Here is a 24,345-nt window from a genome sequence, read left to right as displayed (position 1 = left end):
GGTATTTTGCTCTTACAAAGAATGCTTCTGCAGGAAATGTTTAATGAGCAACTGCTCTGGACAAGCCATTGTCTTAGACTACTTGGTGATACGGTGAAGAATAAGGTGTATTTTCTGCCCTTCAAGTGCTTAGAGTCTAGTGGAGGGAAGTTTCCAGAAGTGGGCTCGAAGGGAAGTGGCCCATACCTAGTAGTTTAATTTAATCTAGATGTTTTCAGGAATTTTGAGTATCTAAATGCACATTCTCATAAAAGCAGGATGAGACAAATACATGGGAGTGCATATTATGCTGTAGTCCTGCTTCCAAGTAAAATAAAAAGAAACCTTTTAGGTGAAGGTAAATGCTCTTCAATAAATCAATGTCTAATATATTGAGCTACAAGTGCTAGGTTTCAAGAAATCATTTTAGTTTAACAGCACTTTTAAAAGGTAAAATATAGTTAGGGAGGTTTTTTTTTCTTACTAGTACTCTTCAGCCAAACTAGTGTGGTTTATTTATTTTATCTTTCTTTAACTTTATATCTAATTTTCATTCCTACATAAAAACACACACACAAGTATGGTTTTTTTTTGGGGGGGGGGGACTGGTTACCTTGGTTTTCAGAGAATTTATTTGATTTTGAAATACTGTTTGTAGAGTCACATATTTAATGTATAATACATCAAAATTCCTTTTTAGTTCCATTTATTTACTGCATGGCATGACAGAATATTTAATGTAGAAGCCTATTCTGTGTATGTTGGCATTCATTGCAAATTTTGTGTAGTGTGTATCCATACGTGATGATTACTGTTTTGATTTTAGGTTTGTGGTTACACCTAGACTGTATATATATTGACTCAGGGAATTTAGAAATTGAGCACATGGACTCTTTGGTTACAGTTTTCCAGCTGACTGTGAGCAGTATTTGGCCTCTCTCTTCTGAAGTCTCCTTCCTCATTATATAGGTTTGTCCTGCCCTTGTGACTGCCCCATTGCCTATTCCCACTTGTCATTCATTCTGCAGGGGTCACCCCCCCCCAATACTATAGGTTTTAAATTTCAGAGAAAGTTTCAAATAAATACTATCTGAACGACAGTTTTGTAAATCTTGTTAACTTGTTTCAAGGATAGCTTACATTTTATTTTAATTAGGCCAAAAGAAGAAACTTATGGAAAACTTAGAGATGATACAGTTCTTACTAATTGTGTAAGAAATGGTGATCTTTTGTTTCATCATGTTCCCCCCTAATTGCTTTCTCATAATTATTTTCATATTAGTATCTTGTTCTTATGGTGCTTAATTCTTTTTTTTTTAATATATATTTTATTGATTTTTTACAGAGAGGAAGGGAGAGGGATAGAGAGTTAGAAACATCGATGAGAGAAAACATTGATCAGCTGCCTCCTGCACACTCCCCACTGGGGATGTGCCCGCAACCAAGGTACATGCCCTTGACTGGAATCGAACCCGGGACCCTTCAGTCTGCAGGCCGACGCTCTATCCACCGAGCCAAACCGGTCAGGCAATGGTGCTTAATTCTTAATGGTTTGTGTAATTGTGAATAACCCTCGCATGCTACTTTGATTTCCATACGTACCATTTCAAAATAACATAAACCCTGTTTATTTTTCAGCTTTTAGAATCAATTTATGAGCAAGGAGTGAAAACTTCCTGGTGGTGTCAAAAAACAATATAAATATTAGGGACTTTCAACAGTATAGAAGTGAAGGAGTAGCTGATGGATGGTAGAAGGTGAGAAAGGTTCGGGAGAAGTTTAAAAGTACAAAGCATTATTTCAAGTTACAAAAGTAACCAGTGGAAGAACTTAAAGTAAAATAACTCTCATATATCGGGGAGGGGTAAGCAGAGTGGGGAGTAAAAAGATCAGCGAAATCCTCATCTTTCATGTGGGGATCGTTAGATATTTTTTAAGGTTGACAAATCAAGACGTGGAAGAATATGCATATTAATCCAGTTCTGGAAGTAATGACCATAGACCTGAGAGTAGAAACCTATGCAAGGGCTTGCTTCTGGGTTGGAGCAGGAAAGTATTGCTTCGCTTATAATGACTTGTCTATGCATTTGATATGTTACTGTGTACACAAATTACTTAAAAGTTGTAAATATGTATTTGTAATAGAAAAGTTGTAAGACAGAAAAGTACAGAGGAAAAAAAAACCAACCCAGGGAATAGGTTTAGCCATGAACTTACTCATAATTAACTTACCTGATTTTTATTAATTTCAGGCAAAGCACATCCAGTAAATTTTAACACGATGTCATCTCTAATGGAATATATTACAGCCGGGTTTAAAGGTCAAGTAATTTACTGGTGGTGAGTCCATTGCTGGTCAGATTGAGGAGCCAGCTGCCCTGAGATAATTCCCTCCATCTCTTACCCCACACCTTGAGCCAAGGGTGTTGGCACCTTTGAGTCCTGGTGACTTGACCCAGAGCCCCACTGGGGCTGTGTTGTTTGTGTTAAAGGCCCTCAGCTGGGGGAGACCACCTGTCACCCCTGTCAGAGGAGACCTCTGCAAAGTGTGTCCCAGCAGCACCACCAGCCCCTCCCTGGCCAGGGCCATGTGCCCTGCTTCCGCGATTGTCCCTGGCACCCTCACCGTGTCTCTCCAGCTAGCCGAAGAAAATCTCCCCTTCTTAGAGCCAGGATAGGACTGTTTTCAAAATCAACTTCCCTCGAAACAAAGGGCAAAACCAAATACACAGGAGAAAATTAGGCTGGAAATAGGTGAGGTTATGAGGCAGAGTTGTTTCTCTGCCTTTTAACCTTAGGCTGAGGAGGGTGCAGGTCTTCAGCACATTTTCCTTCCTCTTACCCATGGCAGACATGGCTAGTTGATCCCAGCACTCTCTTCTGCTGACTCAGCCTGGGACAGCTCAGCAGCACATGGAGCCATCCTAGCCAACCCCATTGGGCATGCGAGATGCATCCCCTCCTCTTGACATAACTGCATTCTGTCAACAAGTTGACCTCACAGACAGAACTTCCCACACACCTGTTTGCAGCCTTCTGTCGGTTCCGCCTCACTGGGGCGATTTGGTTGCTGTTGGCTAAGGCTGGGTCTGCCCTCATACCGCGGTGGCCTCCAGGGCAGCCACCATTCCTGTCATCTCAGAAACCTCCCCTCCTGTCCCCAACCCTTCTGTTGCTATTTTAAAGTTAGACCACCTATAGTTTACCAGACTTCTGACTGATACTCCACTCACTTGCCCATATTCTTTCCACCTGCTTCATCTAGAGTTAATTTCTCGTCCCATGGCCAAATTCAACAATAACATATATAGTAAAAAAGAAAAAAAAAGTCTCACAAGTCTTGCCGTGTTTCTGTGACAGACCATAGCTTGTTTATAATAGGCCACAGCTTGTTTATAAAAGCAGCTAACTCCTCCCAGCTGCTATTTTCTTGGTTTTTATCATTAAAAAATATTATCACGTTATGTGACTGCCCTCAACCAAACATATTGACGTTAGCGAGATCTGAGGTTTAACTTCAACCACCAAAAATAAATGCTTATGGTTTTTGAAAACTGTGAAGTGAACGCTTAAGTAAAGACTTCGGGGTTCTGTGTGTGTTGGTCTCACGGTGCTCAGTAACTTAAAATGGAAAAACAGGAACGTGGGCTTTCCCCTGGCTTATTTCTGTCATTAGATCAATATCACATTGTAGAATATTGCACTTCACTGTCATTTAACATGAGATGCACAGAGGGTTGTATTTCAGAGGCCTCTGCCTATGTTTGAATGTCCCAATCTTGTCTTCATTGCCTCATCAGTATGCCAGTAGGTGTCACTGTGTACATTAAATGGAAATGAAATATGTCACTAAGTGCATTTCCAAAATTAAGTAGCATTACAGGTGTTTTGGTTTTTTTTGTTTTGTTTTTTTTCAAAAAGAGATCTCCCCAAAGTAAGCAAGAATATTTTTACTCCTTCCTTTTTGTATTTAAAAATATTATCTTCGTAGGCTGTTTTAAGAAAACATGACCGTATGTCACTCTCCTGTCAGAACTTTATTGCTAGAAACTCTCTTCTGCAGGAAAAGGTGAGGATTTCTTCCTTCCAAATAGTCAGCTGTGACGATCTGAGAGTGTATGTAAAAATCTCCTAATAAGATGCATGCGTAAATCTGTGTGTGTGCAAGCACATACATATTTGCCACTTAAAGAGTTTCCTTTAGTAAGTAATGTTATCTCCATATTCATTAGGCTATTCTTCAGGTTTCTAAATTTTTCTGTGACAGAAAAATACTGTTGTTTACTGATCATGTTTCCAGTAATATTAGTGGGCCTTAATTGTTTAACTATCTGATCCTTTTTTTATGGGTTGACGCTTTTGCTCACCCCTTTTTAAAAAATGCAAGTATTTGGCTTTTTGTCTTCTATTATTTTGGGGAGCGGAGGGGTCAAGATGCTCACTTATTCAATTACAAGGAGCTTAGACGTTAAGATCAGCAGTGTCCTAGAATGCTTTCTTCAGTTTAGTAATACAAATCCAAATTGTCCAAATGTTCTGGAAAGCTGTGTGTGTGTGTGTGTGTGTGTGTGTGTGTGTGTGTGTGAAGATTGTGTTCTGTTATCTGAAATATTTGTGTGATTTTTCGGTTCAGAAGAAAGTTGATGTTACTCTCATGCAGAGTGGCTTAGAGTAGCTTCGCGGGGACACAGTGTACCTGTGTGCCCTGCAGAGTCAGTGCTAAACCATCTTTGACCTCACTTTTCCTGATTTACATGACAAAGTGGAGGTGTCTTCTATGTGATGGCAAGGGGGAAATTGGCTGCAAGATATAATGTGCAGTCAAAAACAGTGGAGCTTACTCGAATTTCCTTTCCATTTATAAGTTTTTAAATGAGTAATTAAAACCCCTGCAGGCAGTGTTGCAGTGCAGTGAGCCAGTGCCTGCATCTGAGGAACAGAGCCGTGGCCGGCTCACCAGGCTCCCAGTGTGTTTATGGGCCGAGCTCAGACTTTTAGTTCCCTGGCCTGGGAAAAGGGAGACAGTGTTGTTGTGAAGGTTAAAGATGGGTTTAGCTGAATCAATCACATTTCGCTTCTTAAAAGAAAAAGTGAAATCAAAGTCAATATGGAAAAATGTAAACATCTCTTAAATCTTGATGATGGGTAGATGTGTCTGTTTATACTGTTTCCTACCCAGAGACTCTGATCTAGTTGGTCTGGTCAGAGGTCTGGACACTGATATTTTTAAACTGTTCTGCAGGTCACAAATGTGCGCCCAGCATTGAGAACCATGGGTCTACAGGGCTTCTTGGAATTAAACAGGAAGCCAAATGTGATTGATGGGGCAGTTCTCGAATCAGAGTCCAAGAACTGGAATCAGAGGGCCTTGTAAGGGTTCCCCATCCGTTGGTGAGTGTGGGACAGTGGCTAGAGGCTCACAGTGTGTGTGCATTATCGGTGGTGGGCTGTCCTAGCTATTTTTCAGAGCTGCTTTTTCTTGGTGCCATTTCCCTTTGATTTGAAAACCCTTTGCTATTCATTCCCATTCCATTTCACCACCTGCTGGCAGCCTCCAGGGTGAGACCTCTGCCTTGACCGAAAGAGGCCGCGGGCTCTGCTTTTGCACTGCTGTGGGTTTCAGCATCCCCTGGCTGGGCGTCCTGGTGACCTTGGAGCTGGAGTAGTAAACCCCTTGCTGGCAGGGTTCTGGCAACAGCTGTTCTAAGGGAGGCTTGCTGTGGGCCGTAGCAACAGTAGCCTGAATGAACTTACTTCTCTTGCTATCGTGAGGTCAATGGAAATTCAGTCTATGAACTAGAAACTGTGTATAAATTTCAGTTCTTTACAACCATGTGGAAATGGGCATCGTGTGGTATTAGAAAGTGTAACTGGAGAAAGATAAAATCTTACCTGTCAAAGACCCAAGAGCCATCATTTTATTCCTTTACTCATATAAGTATTGCTCCTTTTTGAGAGGAGAAGTGGCCTACATATTTTAAAAGGACAAACTTTGCTAGTCTAAAGAGGTAATTCATATTACCTAGGTTTTGGATTTCTTGAAATATAACTTGTTTTCTTCACATCTAGCAAGTATTTATTATGTTCCTGCTTTATGCCTTATACTAGGGGTGGCACTAAGGAAAATTTTTACCAAAAATTATAAAATGCAGTTTCTTTCCCGTAGGAATTTTTAGGCTATTTGAAGACATTGCAGTTCCGACAGTGAAAACTACCGTATGGTTGGAAACAAAATAAAGAGATACTAAGTGGTCTTAGCATGTGGGGAAGACCAGTCTGGTCCAGAGGGGCTGTCATGCGTAGATATGTAGGCGTCCCAGCCCCACTACTGCCCCAGTCCCGGGCTTGTCGCTGCTCTGCTGTCTTTGTCCCACACTCTACTCTAGTGTGAGGTCTGGCCTCTCACTCTTTTGGCTTTGTCTCCTTCCATTGCCCATTGGACTTCACAGATTTGTCTTCCAAGATCTGACCTTCCCTTCTCTCCCTGGGAGTGTCTTGTACACTTGTTCCTGTTGTACCTGACCTTGGCCTCCGGAGGTAACACAGTGCCCAGTTAATGCCTGCTCCCAGGACCCTCCGCCACATGTGTGGCTCATTCGGAACCACTGCCTCGTCTTGCTTCTTACTGGGGGTGTCTGCATCCAGATCTCATAGGTACCTCAGTTTCAGATGTATCTTTGAATTCAGGCAACACCATCTACCCAGGTTCCCAATCTACACTAATAATAGACAAATATGTAAATTGACCATCCCTTCATGACATCCACAGCCAATTAGGAGTGAGTATGCAAATTAACCCAACAAAGATGGCGGGCCTGTTGGCAGTGCGCACATGCGCAAGCGCCGAGTGCCTGGGTCCCAGGGATGCCACTGGAGTGGGGGTGGCTGAAGTTCTTAGTACTTTTCGTTTCTGCAGCCCTTGGACTGGAAGTGGAAGCCCAGAGCACGGGGAGCACCGGGAATGCTGGGAATCGTAGTTCTGGTGGCAGACGCGTTGCAGGATCTCCTAGACCAGTGATGGCGAACCTTTTGAGCTCGGCGTGCGATTCATAACAGTAGCAACATTACAGTTATGAAGTAGCAACAAAAATAATTTTATGGTTGGGTCACAACATGAGGAACTGTATTTAAAGGGCCAGAAGGTTGAGAACCACTGCACTAGAGCAAAGTGAGCCTGGAGCAAGTTACTGTTGTGGGTGGGAGATGGAGGGAAAGCAAAGGTGAGAGACATAAGTAAAGTCAGAGTGTCAAGGAAAAATTAAAGGGAAGATATCCTGCAACTTCTAGGAAATCTCCACCAATGGAGCAAAGAAAAAACAACAGACTTCTACTATTCTGTGAGCACAAAACCAAACTGGGTTGGGGGTCTCAGGCAATTCGCTCATATGATTACAAAGACAGACAGAAACTCCCGGATTAGAGAGGGCTCCCCTGAGGGCTCCCAGATTGGAGAGGGTGCAGGTCGGGCTGAGGGATCCACCCCCCGTGCATGAATCTTCGTGCACCGGGCCCCTAGTATAAAACATAAGGATAATCATTGTCGCCTCCTTATCTGGGCATTTGACTATTTAGCAAAAACATCTGTTGTCCATACCCCACTCTCCTCCACGTTTCCAGGTACTCATGGTGGCAGTGCCACCTCACTCTTCTGCAGTAGGCTCTCCTTTTCTTCTGAATATTTCTGCTGCCTCTTAGCAGACTATAGTCCGAAGGTCAGACTTGTAGGCATGGTTAAGAAAAGCCCTGTCTGCCTCTCTGACCTCCTCTCAACCTGTCCCCCCTCCCTTTATCTCCCCTTCCCCAGGACTCAGCTGAGTTTCAACACATATCAGTTCATTAATGCTTTGCACTTATTGTCTCTTAGTCCTGGAGCAGGCTCACCCTCTGGGACCATGTCTGCCTTATAAACAGAGAACCCAGTACCAGCTCAGAAACTTGCTTCTCTGTGAATCATTGCCTACCTGCCCCAGATGGAGTTGCACTCACATCTGCACCTTCCCCGTACTGTATACAGCATGCTTAAAGCCTATTTATGTCTCTTATGCCAACTTTGCATTGTGTTATAATGATCAGTGAGTGAGTCTGTCTCCCCAACTGGTCTGTGAGCTCCGACCTGCAGATGATGCTTTGTGCATCAGTTATCCTGTGTGTGAGGTACCTGCACAGCATCAGTTCATCTTTGTTGGATGAAAGAAAGGCCATGTTGAATGGAGTTTTAAAACCTGGGAGCTTTTGGCCATGTTTATAATGTTGAGTTTTGTTTCTTACTTATCCTTAAATTTTGGTTTACCGTAGTGTATCTGCCCCAGGCACCTTCAATTTAAAGCATAATTACTCTGAGAAGAGTGTGTTTCTTAATTTTTACACTTTAAAAAATGTTTTATTGATTTTAGAGAGAGAGGAAAGAAGAGGGAGAGAGAAGGAGAGAAACACTGATGTGAGAGGGAAACACTGATCAGCTGCCTCCTGCGTGCAGCCCGACCGGAGCCTGAACCAGCAACCCGGTTATGTGCCACGACCAGGAATCGAACTGGCAACCTCTCAGTGCATGGGACCACGCTCCAAACAACTGAGCCACACAGGCCAGGACTAAATTTTTACATTTTTGATAACCTCCTGCTCTGCCTCATTTATGATGACGCTCCATGTGTTGGACTACTGTTTCTAATTAAAATTCTCCATTCACTATGCAGAGATATTCTGGTTCTCTTCCTTTCCTAGGTATACAGTATGTCCCAGTAAGTACATTAAAAGATATATTTGTAGGATTCATATTACAGTTCAAAGCATAAGTGTATGAATGTTGTGTGTAGTTGGTCCTACCAAGAGTGAATGGCACGGTAGGGAAAGGAGACCTTAGGTTTGTGTTTTGTAGCTCGTATGAATTCTTGGATTATGTGGGTTAAGTTTAACGTAGCTTCTCTTGCTGTGTTAAATGAGAATGATAGGTTGTTGAAGTAAAGGAATGCCTATGCTTTTTCTTTAAAAAAGTATAATATTTAGTTTAGGAGTGTTTTAAATATATATTTTTATTGATTTCAGAGAGGAAGGGAGAGGGAGAGAGAGATAGAAACATCAATGATGAGAGAGAGTCATTGATTGGTTGCCTCCTGCACACCCCCTACTGGGGATCGCTGATAACCTAGGCATGTGCTCTGACTGGGAATCAAACCTGGGACCCTTCAGTCCACAGGCCGATGCTCTATCCACTGAGCCAAACCAGATATGGCAAATTTTTTTGAGGTAAATGTCCAAGTACCTTTTTTTTTATTTTAACAAATTTAGAATTATATGGTCCTAGGTTTTAAAAAATCATCGCATAGTTACAGCTTCTGTCCATATTTTTAGTCTTTAGGTTATTAGTAGTCGACATCATCACAGATAAGTTGGCTTCATGTGTTTAATCCTGTTCAACATGTTGTTTAAAGTGATCTCTGTGACCAAACACAGCTAAGAAAGTCAAATGGCTCTCATTGCAATACATCTGAGAGTAATTTCTCTTTTGACTTTGACTTAACCTCCATGGAGTTTGCTTGGGGAAAAAAATGCCACTGCTTTAGGTCCAAGGCCCAAGTGGACGATGACAGCCTGTTGCTCTGGTCATGTTTGGAGTGGCCCGCAGGCTTTGACCCACGCATGTCACAGTCGGCTTGTAGGGGCCTGGCCGGGGTGTTGGCTCCAGCAGTCTTGTTAAGTAAGTGCGTAAGAATGTGGGTGTTTTAGAAAAGTTCTTCTAAGTCCTGAATGTCCTCAGTGGAAGTGTATGCTAGAGCATGTTGTGTATTTATAATCCACAATCCTCTGTGTAGATGCAAAACAGGGCTAACATAGGCATATAAGGGGTTGTTTTGTTATTGTTATTAGACAAGGATCCCGATTTCCTCCTAAGGCTATCAGCAAGGGGTGGGGAGTGGAGGGAGGTGAGGGACTGGGAGGTGGGTGTGGGAGGGTTAGTTCCTAATAGATGGTTTGTTCTGTCTGTACACACGAGAGGTCCCACCCCCATGAGAAGTGGCTGTGCCTCTAGAGCAGTGGTTCTCAACCTTCCTAATGCCGCGACCCTTTAATACAGTTCCTCATGTTGTGGTGACCCCCAATTTCATTGTTACATAATTAAAATTGAACATATAACAGCTGAGTCAGGTGAAAGATAGGTATATAAAAACAAATACACGTAAAACAATGAACCACAAGCAAAGAGAAAGAGCTCTAGGCCACAGAACCTGCATGGGGTGGGGGTGGGGTGCCTCTGCATTCTTAGGGGGACCACAAAACTTATTCAACCTGACATAGTTTTGAAAGTAAAAGGTGGTGGCACTGATCCCTGCTCTGGGATAACGGGGACACCTGGGCTGTCTGGGCGCAGCGAGGGTGCATGGTTACTCTCTCCCCTCTTCGCCCCGCACCGGCCACCTGGCTCGCTCTGGGTTCCATCACATGTCCCTGTCTATTGTCTGTCATTGTGCACCTTACAAGGTTAGAGTTAACAGCATCACTGGAACCCCAGTGTTCAGTGTAGTACCTACTATTAAAGTGTGGCAAGGTCTCCATTAAGCACTGGAGACAGAATAACAGCTGAGTCAGGTGAAAGATAGGTATATAAAAACAAATACACGTAAAACAATGAACCACAAGCAAAGAGAAAGAGCTCTAGGCCACAGAACCTGCATGGGGTGGGGGTGGGGTGCCTCTGCATTCTTAGGGGGACCACAAAACTTATTCAATCTGACATAGTTTTGAAAGTAAAAGGTGGTGGCACTGATCCCTGCTCTGGGATAACGGGGACACCTGGGCTGTCTGGGCACAGCGAGGGTGCATGGTCAGTCTCTCCACTCGTTGCCCCGTACCGACCACCTGGGTTCCATCACACGTCCCTGTCTATTGTCTGTCATTGTGCACCTTACAAGGTTAGAGTTAACAGCATCACTGGAACCCCAGTGTTTTTCCTTGAATCTACCTGCCTGCGTGCACTGGCCCAAAGGAATGCATGAGCAGGAGTTTGTAGTTTAGGAAGAAAAAAGAAGTTTAATATTGAATCAGCCAATTCAGAGACTGAGAGATTATGCTTTTTTAAAAAAACACACCCAACACCCCGATGGTGTGTAGGTTACAGGTTATGTAAGGCAAAATCACATGGGGTGGGAGGGTCAGGGTAGTGCCGGGAGCTGATTGGTTGGAGGTGAGGTAAGGTGGTGAATTGAATCATTTCTTCAGATCTTGAGGACAGCTCTTATGTCTTCTCCAGCGTTCCTCTGCCTGGTTTCGTGGGAAAGTAGCCAGGGGTGGGTCCACCTTAGGGTTCAGGAACTGAATCTTAACTTAGGTCAAGATGTTACCTTTCGCCTGCCAGAGGTCTGGACCTTGTGACCATTAGTTAGTCAAGCCCAGGTTACTGTCTTCTGCTGCCCTGGGGCTTGCTGATTATTGGGGGGAAAGGCTAGGTCTCTGAGGGGTATGTATATAGAGAGAGATGATTTATAGAGAGTGGTAGGATTGAAAATGAAATTTAATCCCAAGTTTCAACAGTTGCTGTGTGCCTTATTATTAATTGTGAGTGCAGCAGCCGTCTGATTTGAGTCCATTTAGGCATGGGGCACCAAGCGTGTGAAACACAAAGTATTTGGAAAATAACATGTGGCCTGTGGTTTAGAAGCACTGAGTTTACAAGTGCCCTGAGGCATACGTTTTGGTCTGGGGGATTGAAAAAGATTTTATCCCAGTGACCTCAAGATGCAAAAAAAGAAGCTGACGCCTTTTGTATGGTGTGATTTGTGAAATGGCGAAACAGTATTTCTTGAAAAATCTAACATGTTTGAAGTAAACACAGTTAACACCGTTCTGCTTTTCTGTTACTTCTTTTCATTATGCACACTGGTGCTGTAAGTCCAGTCAGAAACTACCCCAGGACAGCCTTGTTCAGCCTGCGTCACCACCCCAGGAGGCCTGCCCAGTGCTGGCACTTGCTTCGTCCTGTCCTCTGGGAGGCCAGGGATCAGGGTGCGCTGTCACTGAGCCGGTGCTTGCAGGGCGGGGCTGTGGCTCCTGGGCCCTAGGGGCCCTGGGGGAAGACTTGGCCTCCGTCTTCAGATCTGAGAGGAGGCCCACCGTAGAGCAGGGAGCTGTGCTTGCTTGCACAGTGTTCCTGGGCCCGGGGGGAGCAGTGATCTTTGCCTGAAGGAAAGAAACGGGACCTATGAGAGGTGGGAAAGGAAGGCTTGGGCTCAAAGGAGGCTGCTAAGCGGGTCTGAAAACCCTCTTCTTGCTCAGACTCCATGTTTTCCTTGTTCACATGATGGGTTTTTCTTTCCCTTTTTCTACATTTCCTTTTTTTAAATACACTCTCTGCCTTGAGTTTCTGCTGCCCACTAGCCTTTTAATATTTTAAACGGAAGGTCTGCATAAGGTGATGGGAGACGTGAACACTGACCACGTTTATGAACCATTTTCTTGGAGTTGGAGAGTATGCTAAGCACTTCCCATGCATGTGTATTCTCATCTACTCCTCGGAGCAGTTCTCCAAGGTCTGTGTGCTGCTAGTATCCCTGTCGCAGATGAAAGTGAAGTGCGCAGATGGTAAGTAACTTGGGGTCACACAGAGAGAGGAAGGGACGGGATTCGAGCCCGGCAGCCAGCCTGTGTCCTGCCCAGTCACTGTGTTTGGATACAGGCCACTGATGCCGCAGGAGATGGTCTCGGGGCCTCCCCCTTAAATAACACGGATCCCCACGTGAGAAAGTTATTCCCCGCACTGACCTTCAATCATATACCATGTCCCCCGCTCCCCAAAAATCCTCCCAAAGCCTGAACTTGGCTTTACTCTTCCGATCTCTCTTTCTCAGGAAAAGAGCCGGCTTAAGAGCCTTCAGCAAGAAACAGAATTTTATTTTTTACTTTTATTTTTAGTTTTTGTTGTTGACACTATTACAGATGTTCCCCCGTTCCCCCCTCTTTGCCCCCCTCTACCCAGTCCCCACTACCCACCCACCTCCCCACCCCCGGCCTTCACCACATAATTTTAAACTTTTATGTCTTTATTTTATTGAAGTAAAAAGGCTATTTAAAGAAAAATACAAAGTCCAGATAGGATGCAGATGTGGCCAGGTTGTGAACTGGTTTGGGAATGTACTATTTGGAAGAGCACTTCTGCCTCAAGAGAGGAATTAGGGGGAAAAGTCAGACAGCCCCCAGGGTGAAGTTTTAGCTCCCCCCCCCCCCCCCCCCCCCACACACACACAAGGAGTCAGGGAGGGCTCGTAATACCATCCAGTTTGCTGCCTTTTTCTTTTCTTGTTTGTGGCAAAATATTAGGGGCCTGTCTGGCTTAATGATCCTGTAGCAGACCTGTGCTGAAGTGTAACTTCACAGTCCTCTATCTGCATGGGCAGTGAAGATGGGAGGTGGTTAAAGTTGTTCTTTAAAAACCGAAGGGAACACTGTGTGTGCAGAGGGCCTTCATCTGGTATTTTAGTTCCTCAAATGAACTAAATTCTCCCGTTTATAAGTACATTTTGAGTGTATCTCAAGTTATAATTTTTAAAATTTCCTGACCATGTCACAAGAATCAAAGACGTGCCCACGTAAACTTCTTTACATAGTGTTACAGAAGTTTCCACTGAGCACTTATGGCTCAGTAAGTGGTCATTCTCTTTTTCTAAAGGACAGCACAATTAGATTTTAGTTAAGATTGAGATCTCAGTGTCTCCTGGTGTATTTGTCAGGACAGATTCGCCCGTAGTTTGCAAGTGTTCATGACCAAATCGGGTTAGTGATACATTGATACCAGCAGAAGTAGATTGTCCTCATCACCACATAGACAAAACAGCCAGGAGATGGGCCTGGTGCTGTGAGCGCGAGTGGCATGATCTAATGAAGTTGTATTCCATTAAGCGCTGTGTACGGGGAGCAGAATGTCATCGCCCGAAGGTGGCTGCATTTCTGTGATACAACCTCATCTGTTCCGTCAACTAGTTTTGCTCTGATCAATAAGCAGTTTTCTGTGGCCTTTCACTGCTGTCAGATGTCATCGAGTGATGTAAATGCACATCAGAAACTAGAAACTTGACAGCTCACCCAGAGCGGGAAGGGAGAGGAGAGAGGGAAATCGCTGCGAGAGACCCGGCTGACAGCTGACATCTCCTCGGGGTACTGATTGGATGCTGGAGCAGCCGGCACCTTTCCCGTATAAACAGAAGGGAAAATGATCCTGGTTCATAGGCAATACAGAACAGATGCTTTAAAGTAATGTTAAGGGGAAAATTATTATTACAAACTACAGCATAGTGATTGTGTAGAATGTTTATGTAAAACATACCCCCAAATAATTAGTTGCTGTTAGTTTGTGACGAAGAAAAATTAAGGCAAATGAAAATAGGATATTTCTACCCATTTTCTCCATCACCCACTGCTGAAACTATGATTAGGAAAGTTTGTGTCAGCCCAGAAAGAGATGTAGCCAAAAAGGCATTTGTAATAACAGTTTCCGTGCCATAGAATATTATGTAGCAATAAAAGGAGGACCAGGACAATAAGCACGGGGTAGAACAGTGTGTAACGCTCTGCCTTTTGTGGAGAAGGGGAGGGCATACCACTGTTCACATGTGCACAGAGCAAGGCCAGGAGGGCCTGTTAACGGTGAGCCCCCAACGAGGGTGTACAGGGTGTGACCTGTCACAGTGTTTTGGGTTTTGAGGAAGACTTCACTGTTTATCTTTTTGTAGCTCTTTTTTTTTTTTTTTTTTTATCCAGAAATCGAGAAAAAATATTTTGAGGTGGGTCCTCTACTATATCTATCTTTGTAGTGATTACCCTTCAGGGAGCCTGTGTATGACTGTGTGTAAGTATATTATGGTAATTTTGAGTCAGGAAAACATTCTGGTTGTATGAACCCAAGGAGGATTCTTGACAGCCCATCATTCTACTAAGCCCCCTCCCCCCTTTTTTTTTTTTTTTTCTTTTTTTTTTTTTTTTTTTTTTTTTTTTTTACCATATGAATATATTACCCACTCAAAATACTGAATTATAAAAAGACATTTATTTCACATATGAAAGTGTCTTAAATACTCCCAAAGAAAGAGAGTAGCTACCGTATCAATAAAGGACACGCATTCTAAGAGCACTCTGATTCTTCATTCCCAAAGCCAGAAAAAGGCATTCAGACAAGTTAGCATGACCACTCATTAAACACATTAACATTCGGGGATGCCTAGGACATGAAAATAATCACACCTACTATTTGTTGAGTGTTTACTGTATACTAGATACCATACTTGGTGCTTTATGTATATTAACTTGTTTAAATCTTCAGAGAGAGAGTATCACTATCTCTAAAAAATCCATTGCCCAGTGACTTGAAATAACTTACTGTAGGACACACAGACATTAAGTGGTAAAGCTGGAATTCGAACCCGGGCGTTTATTTTCCAAAGATAAGTTCAGGGTCCGAGTCTCAGAGTGGAGAGAGCTGCAGGCAGCACGGGCATGCAGACCGCGGAACAGTTGCCCTGGCCTGTCCATGTCCTCAAGAGCGGAGTGCAGTGTTAAATCTCCGGGGTGTCTTTCGTTGTCCGGACCAAGCCAGGTGTCCCTGTTAAGGTGACTTCAGCACCATCTACCTTTCCTTTCTGGTCCTGTTTCAGTCTTAACCATGTGCTTGCAATTGGTTAATCTCTGTCTCTTCCCTGAGTCCCACGGGGAAGAAACCATGTCTCTTTTGCTGCCCACTGTGTGCCAGCTCAGCGCCCAGCCCACGAAGGAATTAAATGAATGCGTGCTGAAGGAATGAGTGAGAGCGAGGGGCAGGCCCTGTAGTAAGGACAGGATTGCAGTACATTGGTGTGGTTATCTCTTGCAAGCTACCTAATGGAGTGGTTCTTGCGGCTGCACGCTTTCCTCTAGTAAGGAATGCAGCACTGAGGCGAGAGTGCAGTGAGAGCTGTAAATTCGAGGCAGAAAGATAGCAGTTTATCCTATAAATAGTGAACCATCACTTTATTACTAGGAGTAGCAGGTGTAAAGGGAGAAGATTAGGGAGTTAAGAAAATCACCAGAGGTAAAGTTTATTTTGAGAAAGAGGAACTTAATTGAAAAAAATCCAGTAGAACACAGTTGCATTAGAATCTGAATCCTGCCATTGTGATGTTCAGGGATTGAGGTGGCCTTTGCCTTATGCCTGGATGTCTTGAGACCTCTGCTCTACTAGGCCAGTGGTTGGCAAACTGTGGCTCGCGAGCCACATGTGGCTCTTTGGCCCCTTGAGTGCGGCTCTTCCACAAAATACCGACTTCTGCGCATGAGCCATGAAGTTTCAATCTCACTGTACGTGTGTGCCCGCACATGGTATTTTGTGGAAGAGCCACACTCAAGGGGCCAAAGAGCCGCATGTGGCTCGCAAGCTGCAGTTTGCCGACCACTGTCCTAGTCTAATCCTCTGGCTACAGCCCAGGCTGTTCCTCTGTTCATGACTCCCTTCCTCCCCCATCTCTACTCTTTTTAAAAATATATATATGTTTATTGATTTTTAGAGAGAGAGGAAGGGAGAGAGAGAGATATAAATATCTGAGAGAGAAACATCATCAATCACTGCCTCCTGCACGCCCCCTACTGGGGATTGAGTCCGCAACCCAAGCATGTGCCCTGACCAGGAATCGAACCAGTGACCTCTTGGTTCATGGGTCGAAGCTCAACAACTGGGTCACATCAGCCGGACTCTACTCTTTACATTTACTTTTGAAGTTCTTTTCCTCTTTTATTTCAGGCCCAAGGTTATGAGAATATGGAGAGGGATTCAAAATTAAGGACCGTCCTCACTGTCCTCCAAGGCTTTGCTGGATGAGTGAATGAGTAGAAGGAATGTGGGGTGGGGGTGGGGTGACCCAATGGAGTCAGTGGTTCCTGACCATCTCTCCCTTGGACCAGAGGGAAGTGGGGGCGGGAGAGAATGCTGCTGGTGGGAAACTGCGCCTTTTCCTGAGACTGGCTCCGGTGCCTTTCCTGTCAGCACTTCCTACGACACCATGAATAAGCTACAGGTACTTACGCTCCTGCGCACCCTGTCACCATCTCCCAGGCACAGGCCTTGGTTGGTACTTCTTCCACCTCAGAATCATACACCCAGACTAATCATGACATGGTTTTGACTACAACCCAAAGGTGGCCATTGCAGCATTGTAATCCCAGTTATAAATCGATCACGGTCCACCCCCAGGTGGATCCCTGTCCTCAGGGTCCTGGCGGTAGAGTTAGCCTAGGGACCTTAGACTTCTCCACCACCGTGTCGGTTATGGCACCACTCGTAGTTCTGTTCCTCCTTCCAAGCTCTGTTCCCTCGGTGGTACCCCCTCAGTGGTGATGCCCCTGTATGCGTTACTTGTTCTCTTTTCCATTTGACTTACGCGGGCAGCTGGCTTCAGCCGTGGTCCAGCACTGATGGAGCTCGTGGATGCCTTCTGATTTTGCCTTTCTCCTTAGGCCAGCCTTTATGCTAGGCCCCTGCCTCTCCCCTCCATGCTCCCACACCCCTGCCCTACGCCTCAATTTGTTTTGTTCCCTCTGGGAACGCCTGCAGACTGCTGAGTTGCACTGCCTTCATTGCCCTACAGGGGGCTGCGCAGACAGTGGGTGAGATGGAGGGCCACTGGCCCCCTCCCTTTCCCTCTCTACATCAGTGCCCACACACCTGTCGTTGTTTTCTGTGTCATCCCAACCAGCAGAGCAGCCTTCTGTTGGTCTTGGAAAGGAAAATACCCTTTCATGAGAGAGTTCTTAAAAGGTTCCTGATAAGTTCATTTTTAAAATGCCAACTATCTACACCCTAGGCAGTTTGGCTCAGTGGATAGAGCATCGCCCTGCAGACTGAAGGGTCCCAGGTTAGATTCCAGTCAAAGGCATATATGCCCAGGTTGCGGGCTCAATCCCTGGTAGGGGCTTGCAGGAGGCAACTGATCAATGATCCTCTCTCATCATTGATGTTTCTATCTCTCTCTCTGAAATTATTTAAAAAATATATGTTAAAAAGCATCATTAAAAAAAAAAATAAAATGCTATTTTCTTTTTAAACTTTTAAAGTCCTGGCTCTCTAATTGTTATATAACAGTTCATTTTTTAGTTGATATCGTATAGTTATATCAGTGAAACATTAGAAACAGAATTTTTGATGTGGAATAGAACTTTGCAGGAGACTTTAATAACTTCCTATCCGGTCTTCCCCGTCTACTCTGAGCTCTTGAGAATCCATTATTTTGCCGCCAGAAAGATATTTCTGATCATCTGATCAGGTCAGCTCCTGCTTCCAGTCTTTGAGTGGCTTCTCACTGCTCACTGGGTAAAGGCAAGCCAATGCTTGGGGTGTCTCACGAGGCCCGAGTATCTGGCCCCTGCCTACCTAAGTGGCTATTCTGGATCCTTCCTCCCCCTGAGTGCCGGGCTCAGTTCCTCAAGTGAATCTACTTCTTTTGTTAAACGAACCTTCTCCGTTGGCCTAGGTCCCCGCCATCCCCCACTCCCCGTAGGCATCACCGCTCAGTGTCATCACCACCTCCTCAGCGATGTCCTATTTTGTGCTCTGTCAGGAGTCTTCCCTCTGAGCATGTATAAACCTGTGCATTGTGCTGTGAGTTCACCGTGTTCCCACCCTCTAGCACATGTTTGCACATAGATGTGATCAGTACATTTTTTACTGAATAAACCCAGTAGCCTGAGCCAGAAGCGAGAGTGAATGGTTTACCCCAGGTAGCTTGGCTACTTAATATCTGAATTAAGACAAAACCCACTGCACTTTCCACTGTTTCTGGCTTTTGTTTCTTTGTCAGGGGTCTGTGTCCACACATGTGACTTGTTCCTTCTGATTGCAGGAGCAAAATGTGCTCCCGGCTTTGTTTCCAGGGAGACCTGGGTCCCTGCTTTTCGTTCCCAGGTCTCTGTGGAGTCGGTTCCTTCTGGTGCAGTCCCGGTGCCCCCTTCAGGTTCTTCCCCGGGGCCTCTCTGTCCTCTTAGCGTTTTAGAGCGAGGAGTTGATTGTTCCCCCCACTTTTCTTAACTCTTTAGAGCGACTGTTTCAGATTTGTTTTCTAATTATTTGTGCTTCTGCATTTTAGAAGCTTTTATTCTCAGTCTATCTCAGTGCTTCCTGACAAAATGCTTTCTTTATCTTTGAATAGTAAACCTGGGGCTTTTATCTTTAACATTTTGCTCGTCAGATTCTATGCTAGTTATTTCTATGGCTTAATGACAGCCCCACCCTTACTGACTCACGTTCAAGAAAGAGGCTGTGTACTTAGCAGTGGCATGTAGTCTGTTTTCCCAACATATAATCTCTGACCAGAAACTGGCTGAAGTGTAGTCCTTCCTCGCTGGAGCTGCCTGGGAACTGCAGCTCGGCCTTATCTGATGGGAGGTTTGGGACGAGGGGCTCCTTATACTTGCACAGCAAACTTGATCCTTTTTCTCAGCTCTGGACCGCACGGAAGATGTGTTCGATGGCCTTAATTTTGTTATTGGGATCCACAAAACGTCACTGGGACCCCTTCTTTCATTTTCTCTCAGAGTCTGCTCCCCTGGGGATAACATCTCTCCTAGCTCCCCGAATGCCCTAGGGAAAGGCCTCTGGTGGCTTTTGGAGCTTCTCCGTAGAAAAGACTCTTCTCAGGTGACAGTGACCTGCCTGAGATGTGGCGTCCAGGCTGAGCACAGTGCACCTTTAGAGAGAAGGATGCGTCCGCGCACACCTGGTGTACAGATTTCAACCTCACCATGGAATTAAAGAAATCGTGTGCTGTTTGCTTGCTTGTTTCCATTTTTTATTTTTATTTTTATTTTCCCCCCCATTGGCTTCAGATTTTCACGAAGGAGATTTGAAGAAGCCTCCATAGTGTGGTGTTAACTTTAAGATGTACACTGAGGTAACAGTGGTAGTGATGTTGCTCATCGTAAATCTTTAGGCCTTGCTGTAAGGACACCCTCCAAAACCCATTAGCACAGAGTTGATAAATTCAGATATTTTTCACATAGCCACTAAATTAGTATAAGATAGAAGGGATTGCTATAGCTCTATGGTGTCCAAGATAAATAATACATACTATTTTGAGAGGTGCTGACAAACCAACGAACAGCACTGAGAGCACTGAGGATTTTTCCGAAGAGTGAAAATGTCACAGGGACAAAAGCTCCTACGGCCTTGCTCAGTGATTAGTTTTACAGAAAGTCGGCCTGCGGTCAGATCCTGGAGCACAGACCGCTTGCTGATTAGCTGTGAGGCTTTCGAAGTCCTTTACTTTTCTGACCCCCATCTTCTCATCTGTAAAGTGATGACAGTAAGCTGTTCCTCTGTCTCTCATGAATGATTAAATAGTATCACAATACTGAGGTAACAGTGATTAGTGATGGCTAGATGACTGTTAAATGTTTCAGAAGCATTTTGGTTTGGGGATAAGGGCTCCCATTCACAGAATCTGTTGTTTGTCCAACACCCGTGTTAAGTGGCCACATCATGAATGCTCCTCTGTTTGCCTGCAGATAGGAAGCTGAAGCATATAACTTGGATGCCTCCCAAAGAGGGTGCATCCCCCGTTGACATGTACCGCTATTCCTTAGGACGTGTTGGAAAGATAATTAGGCTTATATCATTGAGATAGCACTTTTGTATATTACTGTGTATTAATTGTATTATTAATTAGGTTATTTACATCAATTATATTTTTCTTCTTTCCTACATTTTAAGCCTTAAAAGCGTTGTATTAGAATTTGTATAATATCTTAATCTGTCTGTCCTGTGTGTAGGACTGAGCCTAGCAGAGATTAGGAATTTAATAAATATCTCAAAGCCTTTATGGAGCTGAAAAAGTACCCTGTAGTTTCACATCCTCATGTATGTACAGATGGAGAGAAAAAGGAGACCCGGGCAGTTACTGGTTTACCAAAGTCACGGAGTCCTGGAGACAGAGTAGAATGTGGCCTTTCTGCTCAGTTGTTTACAGCAGACAGCACTGCCTTTGAATAAAGTTTAAATGAGAGTTAAAATTTGAGTTTTAAGAGAGGATGCTTTATATACTGTTTTAAATATGTCTCCCCATATACAGATTCAAGGATGTGTGTGTCTAATCTGTAGAAAAAAAAATGTATATAATACTCTTAGTGCAATTGCAACTTTTTGCCACTTATTAAGACTTCAGAGATACAAACCAGTAGCTCAGTAATTGCTTTCTTGAATCTGCCTTTAATAATTACATTTAGTAAAGCTGTATCGAAAATTAGAAAGGCAGAGACTAATGGAAAACTAGATTTTTCACTGAATTAGAAAGCAAGACAATCCATATATTGACAACACTTCAAGTTGAAACAGATCAGGAAAACTGTTTTGGACTGTTTGTGCAAAGAGGCAAACTTGGGCCTGATGGGCAGTGGCATCCGCATTTTATGGAAGCAGAGAAACTCTAAGAGATTTCATGTAAATCGGCATGTTGAGCCCAGAGAGTCCCGGTCTGATTTAGATACAAGTCATTTGAATCTCCGAAAGCCTGGAATTTCTCCATGGTGCTAACAAAGAAGTAAAGAACCAGGAATGGTGTTAATGAAGTGGGAATATCTTTGAATTTAAAAAAGTACAAAATCCATTGAGGGTCTTACCTTGCAACAGCAGGAAGGCTTCACTTAACTTGCTTCCGTGGTGTTTTGCGTAGTTTTGACTTCATGGCCAGAAAAATTAGTCATTTCGTTTTATTTTATTTCAGAAAGCATATTAAAGAGGTCCCAACACTAGATTAACTCAGGGTGGTTTAGATCTTAGGAAAATAATGAAAACAGATATAATGATGTTAGAAACAAAACAAAACAAAAAACTGCTCCCTGCCGAACCGGTTTGGCTCAGTGGATAGAGCGTCGGCCTGCGGACTCAGGGGTCCCGGGTTCGATTCCGGTCAGGGGCATGTGCCTTGGTTGCGGGCGCATCCCCACTGGGGGGTGTGCAGGAGGCAGCTGATCGATGTTTCTCTCTCATCGATGTTTCTAGCTCTCTATCCCTCTCCCTTCTTCTCTGTAAAAAATCAATAAAATATATTTAAAAAAAAAAAAACTGCTCCCTCCTCTTTGCTTGTTAGGGGGATATGCCTTTTTGCACAATAGCCAAGAGATGGGCCAAGGAGCCCCTTTGGCACCAGCTCCCCTCCTGGTGCCAGACTGAGCTACCCAGGTCACATGCATCAGCAAACCCTTCCCATATGATGTGGGCACAGGGTTATAACAACTTTAGAAAAGTGTGGGCCTGATTTTGTGTGTCACATTATCACAGATACCCTAGCTGAGCCCTCTTAACAGTGTGTAGTCGGTCACACCCACCCTGCCTGAGAATGAGGGCAAGTGTTCGCCCAGCCTCTGGCAATGGGGTGTTGTGTGTCCCTCCACGGTAAGAGGACAAGGTAAATCATCACACACAGCTCTGCTGCATTCCCTTTCAGGCCTAGGAAGCTTGAGAGGGTGAGCATATTGGAGAATAAAAGGAGCTGGTGGGATGCGAAGGCGTGAGAAGTGAGCAGGACAGTGTGTGGTCGGGTCTTTTTTGTAAACCACTGTCCGGCTCAGATTCACCCAGATAGAGCCTCTGATTTCCCAGCCAGAAACTGCACACAAGGTAGGAGAGGAGGGGAGGACAGGTAGGGCAGAGGGAGGATGGTCTGTTTTGAGAACAGAGTGTGCTGTTCGGTAAGAGAGAGCTAAGTGTGAGACAACTAACTGAACAGAATCAGATCCTGAAGACAATGATTCGGAACAGGAAGGTAAGCTTGGGTGGTTAGTGGTGAATGAATTCACATTTGTTTGCCCTGCTCGGTGTGTAAAGTGTGGCACAAAATATGTGCATGTGGCACAGTCTCCACCTTAGAGCAGAGTAGGAGAGAAATGTATGTGACAAAGCAATACGTAGTTACACAGAAGTAAAGTACTCAGGGTTAGAGAGCAACTGGTCAACCCCCTCATGCTACACAATATGAATAGGCCTAGAGTTGATTAGTGACGTTTCTGTCTGACTGTCTACAATGAGGGCAAGTGTTCGCCCTAAGAGAGGGAACTAGAACCTAAATATCTCATTTGCAGCTTATCTTTTCTCATCATAGCATGTTTTCACTCAAAATTTTAGCAAATGACATGAGATACACATCTGTAATGCAGAAAAATTGGGGTGGGGGGCTGAAAAGTTAAAGGAACAAAGGTTATCCATAATTCCTCCAAAACATTTTGGTGGGTTTTCTTTCTCCCAGTTTTTTTTTTTTTTGTATATATGTACATACACTGTTATGTACATACTAGTGGCCTGGTGCGCAGATTCGTGCACACTGAAAGGAATTTAGAAGAAATATTTTAATATCGCTATTCGCCCTTTCTCTATAATAGAAATATTAACCAAATTCATGATCGACAATGACAGATCGAAACACACGCGTGCGATTGGTGCCAGCTAGAGCTTTATATGTATAGTGCATGCACAAATCTACTTAGCCTTTTATATATATAGAATAAACTTGCTTAATTAGACCTGCTTTCTGATGTAGCTAAACTTTTTCCAGCCCAGTGAAGCGCCCCAACTTCTCTTTCAGGTAATTATCAGCAACACAGCAGTAAATATCAACACGAAGCAGATTATTATTATAGATCACGCAGGGAGAACAAAGGGTAAAATATTTAACTGCAGCAGTGTTTGACTATGTTCTGTGCAGTGAGAAAACCTGAAGTCATTTTCAAGGTCCACCATTTCTTACTTCTTTTCAGTCAGGTCAAGTTTCTAAGCTTTCTAAATCCCCGTTTTCTGGCTAATGAAAAGAAAATAGGATTCCACTGAGTCTCCTATCTACCTACTCCAGGACTTCTGTGAGGATCAAATGAGATGGGGCACGGGAAAACGCTTCACAGACCTTTGGTTAAAGTGTAAAAAGGTTTCCACCTGGCTATAAAGCAAGTCGTGTTCCTGGGCTGAAGAAACTGCAAGGCTAGTCACTAGGGAGAGGAAGCCGGGTGTTGCTGCATGATGTCATTACCCAGTGCCCACAGGGACCATTTCCGGGTTGGGCTGGGCTGTGGGCCGCATTTTGCACCATGGGGTCTCGGCAGCGTCGACTGTGATTTGGTGGGGTATCGCTCCAGGGTGGTGGCGGGGCCTGTGTCCCACTTGGGGGAAGCCGAGTGTTGCTTTGTGGGTGCCCAGGTCCGTGGCGCCATTTCTCTGTAAATGGCCAGTGCGTGTCACAGCAGCTCCTGCGTTGAGCATCTGCCCTCTGGTGGTCAGTGCATGTCATAGCGGACGGACACTTAGCATATTAGCCTTTTATATATATAGACTAGAGGCCCGGTGCACAAAAATTTGTGCACTCGGGGGGTGGGGGAGGG

The 24,345-nt window shown here is 44.3% G+C and overlaps 1 protein-coding gene and 1 long non-coding RNA gene across 2 annotated transcripts in view; both read left to right on the top strand.

Annotated features, from left to right (window-relative positions):
- Nucleotides 1-1,622: 1,622 nt before the first annotated feature.
- LOC106726584 lies at nucleotides 1,623-6,929 on the top strand. The gene is made up of 3 exons (XR_001362649.1): nucleotides 1,623-1,736; nucleotides 2,232-2,319; nucleotides 6,896-6,929. It is a non-coding gene; the product is annotated as an uncharacterized LOC106726584 (long non-coding RNA).
- A 10,062-nt stretch (nucleotides 6,930-16,991) lies between these two features.
- SNX24 (sorting nexin 24) overlaps nucleotides 16,992-24,345 on the top strand; it is a 91,303-nt gene continuing 83,949 nt past the window's right edge. The window contains exon 1 of the mRNA XM_005857135.2: nucleotides 16,992-17,006. Within this exon, the coding sequence (XP_005857197.1) occupies nucleotides 16,992-17,006 (15 nt within the window). The remainder of the gene's footprint in view (nucleotides 17,007-24,345) is intronic.

Source organism: Myotis brandtii, unplaced genomic scaffold (genome assembly GCF_000412655.1).
Source record: "Myotis brandtii unplaced genomic scaffold, ASM41265v1 scaffold1076, whole genome shotgun sequence".
NCBI lineage: Eukaryota > Metazoa > Chordata > Mammalia > Chiroptera > Vespertilionidae > Myotis > Myotis brandtii.
The sequence above is the reverse complement of the archived record's forward strand: the minus strand, read 5'-3'. Positions and strand labels throughout refer to the sequence as shown.